The following is a 10,619-nucleotide window of genomic DNA, read 5'->3' on the forward strand; positions in this document are numbered from 1 at the left end:
GACAGGAAGTGGTCCACCTCTTGGACACACCTGGAGTAGCCCTGATCGACAGCTGCTGAGTCCACTGCATGATTCTGCTGCTGCAGTCGTCTCAGGACACAAACTGTCATCTCCAGGATGTCTGCTTTCTCCAGCTTGGAGTCTGGCTGCTGTTTGAGGAACTCTGGACCCAGGAGAGACTTGAGCTGCTCAATGCTGCTGTTGATTCGCTCTCTGCGTAACTTCTCCACCCGAGGCTTTCTGAGCTGCAGAAAGAAGAGCAAAGTCATTAATACACTTGTTCTGCAGTGTAATGTTAGCATGAACAAAAACAGTCTCTCATGAATTACATTTAGTCTCCTTGAATCTTCAGTTTACCTTGTGGGTCAGAGTCAGATGCTCCTGAGAAACGGTCATTGCTGCAGTGATTGTAGGTGCCATGGCTGGATCTCTGTGCTGTAGAGGTCTCTGTTGAGAGAATCTGATCTCTGCTGGCTTCATTCCTCCTATTTATAGTCCCACATCTCCATATGAATGTGTGGGTTTGGGTCTGGTTAGGGTTTCTCGCAGTCGCAGCCAATCAAAGAGCTTGGTGAGACAATCAGGCATGTGGAGCAGCAGCACACTGAATGCTGTTCTTGCCTGGGCCACAATGATTAGACCTCAGGGGAACAGGTGGTGGACTGGGGAGGGGAGGGGGGGGGGGGGATGATGGAGAGAGACTCAGAGAGCTCTGTGTGAATCTGGAAAGTGGTGACCCTGTAGAGAGAGCAGATCTGCTGCCTGATGCTGGGATCAATGACTTTGACTGAGCACACACTGATCATCTCAACACACACGTGGGAGAATAACATTTATGGTACAATGTATAAATTACATATAGGCCCATAAAAACTATGTGGATTTTTTATTGCTCTTTTATTCAGCCAATAAAAGATTCATAATTCAGTTAGATATGCTCTTTAGCTCATTGACTTGATATATTTTTATTCCATTTTACTAAATCAAAAAGTAATATTTTCCAAACTGTAATCAGATGTTAGTGATGCACATTCAGGCACTTAATACTCAACATAATTATCATGCTGCTTTGCAGATGTAGCAGAGTCATTTGACACGTGCCTTGTGGTCAGTGTGAGTAACAAGTTGAGCTCAGTTTCCCACACTGACTACTTGAATGGTGTGGTCAATGAACCACAAAGGGACTTCTGTGACAGATGCTGGCTGTGTGTTGTAATTGAAACAGAGCCTGACATCACCAGCCATCTGGAGGGAAAGGACACCATTGGCTGGCTCTGATAGTATTTAAAAACGAAGAATTTGATGAACAGTGTATCATAAAATATCCTGAAGTGTGCCAAATCCATTAAACTCTGCTCTCCAGAGCTTTCCCACACTCCGTCCATTAGCAGGAAAAAGACATGTGCCTCTCAACAAACAGACTTTTTGAGGATCCTGCTGTTTGGCACAAACATTGTGGGCACCCACTTAACAAACCAATTAATGCTACCCATTAAAGTTAGGAGGGACACTTAAGTAGGCTATATAGTGGAAGTTACATTATTTGTTGCAAATTTTAGATACGTAGATAAGTAATTAATATTGTAAAATTCTCTATCTCATTTTTTTGTACTCGGTTGGGGGCAAAACATCAGGGAAGATTGTATGAATATGCAATTACATTCCACTCAGGTAATAAATGAGACAGGAATGGATATTGGATAGAATTTTACTTCTGAAAATTGACATAAACTGCTAACCTAAAAAAATAACCCTAAAATGGTCTTAAGTTATTTAGCAAAGGTCAGGTTTGCTCTCAATGTCCTTTCAGGTCTAGTGGTCTGATAGATATTTCTCTGTGTTAACCAGCCTCTTAGCATATGAACTGTGTGCAGTAGTTTTCTTTTTCAGCTATTTGCTGCTCAAAGCCTGATCATCACATGGTTATAATTCTGAGAAACACAGTGTTGAAGGAATTAACCAAATTCTTATGTTTAAATATGTTAAAGATTTTAACGAAGATTTTAAAGTGACAGACACTTTTTCAAACTCTGTGCTAAAAAGATGGGCTCTCACTCAATGAAGTGACAATATTCTGAAAAATTGTGCTGATTTATATCAGAGGAACAGTGACAACCAAATGTACAATTTAAAATGAGTTCCAATATTGAGAGCCACTCTCCCTTTTGATCTCTGTCTCTTCAGGGCAAAGGTCTGGATCTATTGTCCCACAGGACCCTGTGAGTGAGTTTCCTCTGGTTTCCCACACTCTGTGCTTTCACTGCTTTCACGCAGAAACAACAGAAGTGTGTCTTATATTGCATCTCATTAAATACAATGTCTAAACTATTTAAAGTCTAAAATATTTTCATCTTTATATATTTAAACACTTGAAACTGAGTGTAATACAAAAACTATGCGGCAGCAAAATTGTCTTTGAGTTGGAAAATGTTCTCATTTGGTTAGATGACTTGTCTTACTGCATATCTGAAACAGTGCCGTAGCGTTGATATTTCCTCATCACGAGGGAGAAGTTAAAGGAGTTAATTGTCCATTCTGAGCTTAACAGAACTATCTGTTGATGTAGATGTTAAATGAGTTAATTGGTCCATTTTGACTTACGAACTATCTATTGATATATACATAGATAAACTGAAAACAGCAATCCAATGTGTGTGCCACAGTGTTTTAGCAATTGCTAATTTATGACACCTGTCCCTAGAAGGGCTTTTAAAGAAATAAAACATTAAAGTTCTGTTCTGTTCTGAAACTGGTGTTGGCAAATGCGCGGGTCCATGCGTTCCCCGATGTTTAAGCTAATCATCTGGGAGCACAATGAAGCTTTTGTACAGTACTGGTAATTTTTCCTATGGTTTCCATTAAACTCGAAATTGACTTTATATATTTTGATATTGAATCTGGTTGAGCTTTTCACTGTAAAATTAAAGCAAAGACAATTAATGACCTCCATGTGTGAAAAACAGAATCCCAAAGGGGCCATGTGGATTTAGACGCATTCCTAAGGTTGTGTGGGAAAACTCTGGAGAGCAGAGTTTAGCATGATTAGCATCCTCAACCCCACCAGCATCAGACTGTTCTCCAAAGGGATTTGGCACACTTCAGGAAACAGCTGCCTCAACCTCCCACACTCATCTGTAGAGCTCAATGTTTTATCCAGTTGCCGATACAAAGTCACAATTATGTTAAAAATATGCGACAATGATTGGAAGCTGACAAAATTGATTTGTCAATCAATTGAGTTGATTCTTTACGATGAAATTTCCACAATAATTTCAAACTGTACAAACTGTCAGAACCAGCCAATGACGTCCTTTCCCTCCAGATGCTTGGTGACGTCAGGCTCTGTTTCTACTTCAACACACGTCCAGTATCAGTCACAAAAGCTCCATTCAAAGTCCTTTTGTTGTTCATTGACCACAGCATTCAGGGAGTCAGTGTGGGAAACTGAAACCAACTTTCTACCCACACTGACTACAAGGCACAAGCCAGATGAATCTGCAACATCTGGACATCAGAATGATCGACAGTATTTTAGAATATCTTTTAAATACATCATGGGAATGCCGCTCTTATTAATAGCGGATAAAGAATGTTCACTAAAACAAAAGGTTTAATTGCAAGAAATTAAAAATTTGACTGAATTATCAAGACAAAATGGAGGAAAATTGTATTTTTTGGACTAGATTTTACGTTGTGAAAAAAACAAAATTCTGAAAAAATTTTATTTAGCTACATGGAACATACAAAGTGTTTTTTACCATAGAAGCAATAAATTGTCAGTGTCCCACATGTGTTGAGATGATCAGTGTGTGGTCAGTCAAAGTCATTGATCCCAGCATCAGGCAGCAGATCTGCTCTCTCAACAGGGTCACCACTTTCCCAGAATCACACAGAGCTCTCTGAGTCTCTCTCCATCTCCCCCCAGTCGTCCACCTGTTCCCCTGAAATCTAACCATTGTCCCCCAGGCAATAATAGCATTCAGCGTGCTACTTCTCCACATGCCTGATTGTCTCATTAAGATTTCTGATTGGCTGAGATTGTGAGAAACTCCAACTAGACCCAAACCCACACATTCATATGGAGATGTGGGACTTTAAATAGGAGGGATGAAGTCAGCAGAGATCAGATTCTCTCAACAGAGACCTCTACAGCACAGAGATCCAACCATGGCACCCACAATCACTGCAGCAATGACCGATTCTCAGGAGCATCTGACTCTGACCCACAAGGTAAACTGAAGATTCAAGTAGACTAAATGTAATTCGTGAGATCTTGTCTTTGTTCATGCTAAAATTAAACTGCAGAATAAGTGTATTAATGACTTTGTTCTTATTTCTGCAGCTTAGAAAGCCTCTGGACTCCAAGCTGGAGAAAGCAGACATCCTGGAGATGACAGTTTGTGTCCTGAGACGACTGCAGCAGCAGAATCAAGCTGTGGACTCAGCAGCTGTCGATCAGGGCTACTCCAGCTGTGTCCAGGAGGTGAATCACTTCCTGTCCAAAGAGGAGGTTGAGACACAGTCCCAGAGAAGACTTGTGAACCACTTCAACAAGCAGCAGTCTCTGTCTGATAAGAAGCTGAGAGAGGCTGACTTCTCTCTTCTGAGCTCCACAGTCCAGACCAGCATCACCAAAGAGAAGAGTCTGGCCAGGAGCGCCCCCTGGAGGCCGTGGTAGACACCTACAGACTGGAGTTAGTACCAGACAAACTCAGATGACCACATTGGTCAAAGATTACTGAACTGAATTCTTTGAAATTTTATGGACTTGTTCTTCTGTATGTACAGAAGCTGCATTTTGTTTTTTTTCTTTGCGCAAGATGACATTTCCTAAGGAAATGACAGCAACAATATCTTTCAAGTTTAGAAAGAGAACATCTTGTCATGCATTTTGCATGAACCAAATCTGATTGCATCAACAATTATTATTATACTTCACTGTACTTCCTGTGTTGGTAGTAATTAATGCTCTGGAAACATATATTATGTTTTGATTGGGATTGATCATGTTGTTCAGAAAACTTTGACGGACCTTGTTATGGACATTTTGTCATAATGGATTTCAGTTAAATCTTTCTGATAACTCAAAACTGATCTTTTGTAAGATCCAAATAATTATCCTTTTTTCTTAAAGGTTTGCTTAAGGTCTCAATTTCCCTGTGATACTTTTATGCTTCACTGCATCATGTGTTGGTATAATATAATAATATTTGGTATTTTGAATTGATCAAACATCTTATCTGTCTTTCTGACATTTTGTCATGGACCTCCCCTCACTGTAGGTGATTTTTGACAAATGATCTGTTTTCAGATCAATATGTTTATCCTTTTATTGTTGAAGGTTTGTTTAATCTCACACTGCCACAGTTTTCCAGTGACAATGTAATTTCTTTAATTTTGAAAATCAATTAAGTTCATTCGTTATTAAGAACAATGTGACCTGTTGTAAGGTCAGTTTTTACTGTTTTTTATTTTGTTCACTAAATACAACAATTTGAATCCTGTTGGGAGAAAAATCTCAAAGGACAGTGAGTACAGTGTGTCTTATGGAAAGTTGTTGTTGTGATGTATCATCACCTCTAGTTGAAGTTTTCTCACTTCATGTGGCTCATTGTGCCTTGTTGAATAAACAAACACTGCCAGCTACAAATTTTGTGTTCTGTCATTGTGTCTCATGATTACCTTCTTCATACTGATAAAAGAAGGACGTTGTAATGTAATTTCAAATGAATCATATCAATGTTCCAACCTTGAATTGCAAAATTTTAAAATTAAATTCAATGCATATTTATTGTTTGTGCATATGTTACCTAAACAGCAAATTATGACCCAGTTCCATCAAGATTTTTGATGAAGAGGAAATATCAATGCTACATCACTGTTTCTTACCTGCAGTAGCTCAAGTCATCAAAAACGAAATGAGAACATTTTCCAACTCAAAGACAATTTTGCTGCCCCATAGTTTTTGCATTATATTTATGTAATATAGAAAAGATGAAAATATTTCCGTCTTTAAATAGTTCAGACATTGTATTTAATGAGATGCAATATAAGACACACTTCTGTTGTTCCTGCAGTGAAAGCAGTGAAAGCACAGAGTGTGGGAAACCAGAGGAACCTCACTCACATGGTCCTGTGGGACAATAGATCCAGACCTTTGCCCTGAAGAGACAGAGATCAAAAGGGAGAGTGGCTCTCAATATTGGAACTCATTTTACATTTGGTTGTCACTGTTCCTCTGATGTAAATCAGCAGCACAACTTTTCAGAATATTGTCATTTCATTGAGTGAGAGCGCATATTTTTAGCACAGAGTTTGAAAAAGTTTCTGTCTCTAGTACTATATAAGTTAAAATCTTTAACAGATTTACACATACAAATATGGTTAATTCATTCAACACTGTGTTTCTCAGAATTATAAACATTTGATAATCAGGCTTTGAGCAGCAAACAGCTGAAACAGAAACTACTGCACACAGATCATATGCTAAAAGGCTGGTTAACATAAAGAAATATCTATCAGACCACTAGACCTTAAATGACATTGAGCGCAAGCCTGAACATTACTGGATAACTTAAGACCATTTTTAAGGTTTTTTTTTTAGGTTAGTTATGTCCAATATCCATTTCCTGTCTCATTAATCATTATATGAGTGGAATGTAATTGCATATTCATACAATCTTCCCTGATGATTTGCCCCCAACTCAGTACAAAAACATGAGATTTGCAATTAAGAAATTTACAATATTAATTACTTATCTACATGTCTAATATTTGCGACAAATAATGTAACTTTCACATCATATTTAAGTGTCCTTCCTAACTACAATGGGAAGCGTTAAATAGTTTGTTAGTGCCCACAATGTTTGTGCCAAACAGCAGGATCCTCAAAAAGTCAGTTTGTTGAGAGGCACATGTCTTTTTCCTGCTAATGGACGTAATATGGGAACGCTTTGGAGTGCAGAGTTTAATGTGACTGACACCCATCACACCAGCAGCCAGCAAGCGATTCTCCAAAGGGATTTGACACACTTCAGGATCTCCCCCCCAAGGAAACCTCCCACACTCATGTGTAGAGCTGAAATTTCAATCCAGTTGATGGTCAGTAATGAGACGTGAATATGACTGGAGGGGAGGTGCACAATATATGACTGATTAGACACTGAAAAACGTATGAGATGATAAATCATTTTGGTCATTTTTTATGATACATTGTTCACCAAAATGTTTGTTTTTACAAACTATCTGAGCCAGCCAATGGCGTCCTTTCCCTCCAGATGGCTGGTGATGTCAGGCTCTGTTTCAATTACAACACACAGCCAGCATCTGTCACAGAAGTCCCTTTGTGGTTCATTGACCACACCATTCAGGGAGTCAGTGTGGGAAACTGAGCTCAACTTGTTACTCACACTGACAACAAGGCACGTGTCAAATGACTCTGCTACATCTGGAAAGCAGCATGATAATTATGTTGAGTAGTAAGTGCCTGAATGTGCATCACTAACATCTGATTACAGTTTGGAAAATATTACTTATTACTTAAATATTTTATTATTTTTTGATTGAGCAAAACTGAAGTGAAAGTTATTAAGTTAATAAACTAAAGGTCATATCTAACTGAATTATGAATTTAAAATAGATGTGACCTGCTACATTTCAGATATTGGCTAAATAAAAGACCAAGCAAAAATAATTCCACGTAGTTTTAATATTTATTTGTATACTACATGTAATTTCTAAATCAGAAATTTTATACCTTCAATTGTGTGATGGGATGATCAGCGTGTACTCAGTCAAAGTCATGGATAACAGGATCAGGCAGCAGATCTGCTCTCTCTACAGGGTCACCACTTTCCCAGATTCACACAGAGCTCTGTAATCCTCCTTCTATCACCCCCCCAGTCCACCACCTGTTCCCCTGAGATCTAATCATTGTCCCCCAGGCAAGAACAGCATTCAGCGTGCTGCTGCTCCACATGCCTGATTATCTCACCAAACTCTCTGATTGGCTAAGACTGTGAGAAACTCCAACCAGACCAAAACCCACACATTCATATGGAGATGCAGGACTATAAGAAGGAGGGATGGAGCCAGCAGAGATCAGATTCTTTCAACAGAGACCTCTACAGCACAGAGATCCAACCATGGCACCTACAATCACTGCAGCAATGACCGATTCTCAGGAGCATCTGACTCTGACCCACAAGGTAAACTGAAGATTCAAGGAGACTCAATATTTTATGAAATGTTGTCTTTTTATACTAACACTACACCTTGAATGAATTTATCAATGACATTGCTCTTTGTTTCTGCAGCTCAGAAAGCCTCTGGTGGAGAAGTTACGCAGAGAGCGAATCAACAGCAGCATTGAGCAGCTCAAGTCTCTCCTGGGTCCAGAGTTCCTCAAACAGCAGCCAGACTCCAAGCTGGAGAAAGCAGACATCCTGGAGATGACAGTTTATGTCTTGAGACGACTGCAGCAGCAGAATCAAGCTGTGGACTCAGCAGCTGTCGATCAGGGCTACTCCAGGTGTGTCCAAGAGGTGGACCACGTCCTGTCCAACGAGGAGGGGGAGACACAGTCCCAGAGAAGACTTGTGAACCACTTCAACAAGCTGCAGTCTTCCTCTGATAAGAAGGTGAGAGAGGCTGACATCTCTCTTCTGAGCTCCACAGTCCAGACCAGCATCACCAAAGAGAAGAGTCTGGCCAGGAGCGCCCCCTGGAGGCCGTGGTAGACACCTACAGACTGGAGTTGGTACCAGACAAACTGAGATGACCACATTGGTCAAAGATTACTGAACTGAATTCTTTGAATTTTTTCAGATTTGTTCTTCTGTATGTACAGAAGCTGCATTTTGTGTTTTTTCTTTGTGCACGATGACGTTTCCTAAGGAAATGACAATATCTTTCAAGTTTAGAAAGAGAAACATCTTGTCATGCATTTTGCACGAACCAAATCCGATTGCATCAGCAATTATTATTATACTTCACTGTACTTCATGTATTGGTAGTAATTAATGCCATGGTAACATTTTTATCTTCAAATTGTTATTGATCATACTGATCAGACAATTTTAACTGTCTTTTTTATGGACATATTGTCATAATGGACTTTATTTCACTTAAATCTCTCTGATAACTCAAAACTGATCTGTTCTAAGATCCAAATGTTGATCCATCCATCCGACCATCGTAAACCGCTTATCCTGCATACAGGGTCGCGGGCAGCTGGGGCCAATCCCAGCTGACATCGGGTGAAAGGCGGGGTACACCCTGGACAAGTCGCCAGTTCGAAATGTTGAACCTTTTTTCTAGGTCAAAATTTTGCTGTGATACTTTTATGCTCCACTGTGTCGTGTGTTGGTATAATATAATGCAATGGTGATATTTGTTACATCTTGAAAGGTATTGATGATTTTAAATTGATCCAAAATTTTAACTGTCCTTTTGATGGACATAATGGACTTTCCCTTACTTTATGTGATTGTTGATGAACAATCTGTTTTCAGATCAATATGTTTATCCTTTTATTGTTAAAGGCTTGTTCAATCTTACAGTGCCACAGTTTTCCAGTGGCAATGTATTTTTTTTATTAAGAACAATGTGACCTGTACTATTTTTGTCTTTTGTTCACTAAATGCAACAATTTGAATCCTGTTGGGAGAAAAATCTCAAAGGACAGTGAGTACTGTGTCCTCAAATATTGTAAATCATTGTCTTTTATAAAGACAGCTGTTCCTTTACTCTCTCTGAGTACAGTGTGTCATGTAGAAATCTACAAGTTGTGGTTGTGATGTATCATCACCTCTAGTTGAAGTTTTCTCACTTCATGTGGCTCATTGTGCCTTGTTGAATAAACAAACACTGCCAGCTGCAAATTTTGTGTTCTCATGTTTTTGTGTCTCAGGGTTACCTTCTTCATACTGATAAAAGAAAGACGTTGTAAAGTAATTTCAAATGAATTAAATCAATATTCCAACCTTGAATTGCAAAATTTTAAGATTAAATTCAATACACATTAATTGTTTGTGCATATGTTACCTAAACAGCAAATTATGACCCAGTTCCATCAAGATTTTTGATGAAGAGGAAATATCAATGCTACATCACTGTTTCTTACCTGCAGTAGCTCAAGTCATCAAAATCGAAATGAGAACATTTTCCAACTCAAAGACAATTTTGCTGCCCCATAGTTTTTGCATTATATTTATGTAATATAGAAAAGATGAAAATATTTCCGTCTTTAAATAGTTCAGACATTGTATTTAATGAGATGCAATATAAGACACACTTCTGTTGTTCCTGCAGTGAAAGCAGTGAAAGCACAGAGTGTGGGAAACCAGAGGAACCTCACTCACATGGTCCTGTGGGACAATAGATCCAGACCTTTGCTCTGAAGAGATTAAAAGGGGCGCAGGCTAAGAAGTTGCAAATTTTGGAGCCAGTTTCAAATCATAGACTCTGCTCTTTTTTCAAGTGATGAAAATCAACATCACCAGTTTCACATATGTTATTTTCTGAAGTTGCAGCTTTGAAAAGTCATTATATGAGTTTCCGTCAGTTCAGTTAAATGTGAAAGTGGATTGTTACTTATAACTTATAATGTATGATATTTG

General features: G+C 38.9%; 3 protein-coding genes across 3 annotated transcripts in view; 2 read left to right on the plus strand and 1 right to left on the minus strand.

Moving 5' to 3' along the window:
- The window catches only part of LOC123956485 (transcription factor HES-5-like), a 1,169-nt gene extending 689 nt beyond the window's left edge, over positions 1-480 (minus strand). The window contains exon 1 of the mRNA XM_046028697.1: positions 358-480. Within this exon, the coding sequence (XP_045884653.1) occupies positions 358-480 (123 nt within the window). The remainder of the gene's footprint in view (positions 1-357) is intronic.
- A 3,627-nt stretch (positions 481-4,107) lies between these two features.
- On the plus strand, positions 4,108-4,682 carry LOC123956712 (transcription factor HES-2-like). Its single transcript, XM_046029089.1, has 2 exons — positions 4,108-4,230; positions 4,271-4,682. Exons 1-2 carry the CDS (start codon positions 4,108-4,110, stop codon positions 4,676-4,678), a joined length of 531 nt encoding a protein of 176 aa, XP_045885045.1. The 3' UTR covers positions 4,679-4,682.
- A 3,430-nt stretch (positions 4,683-8,112) lies between these two features.
- LOC123957040 (transcription factor HES-5-like) lies at positions 8,113-9,315 on the plus strand. Its single transcript, XM_046029655.1, has 2 exons — positions 8,113-8,207; positions 8,316-9,315. The coding sequence occupies exons 1-2, from the start codon at positions 8,145-8,147 to the stop codon at positions 8,736-8,738; spliced, it is 486 nt and encodes a 161-aa protein (XP_045885611.1). The 5' UTR covers positions 8,113-8,144; the 3' UTR covers positions 8,739-9,315.
- The last annotated feature ends 1,304 nt before the right edge of the window (positions 9,316-10,619 follow it).

Source organism: Micropterus dolomieu, linkage group LG18, assembly GCF_021292245.1.
Source record: "Micropterus dolomieu isolate WLL.071019.BEF.003 ecotype Adirondacks linkage group LG18, ASM2129224v1, whole genome shotgun sequence".
NCBI lineage: Eukaryota > Metazoa > Chordata > Actinopteri > Centrarchiformes > Centrarchidae > Micropterus > Micropterus dolomieu.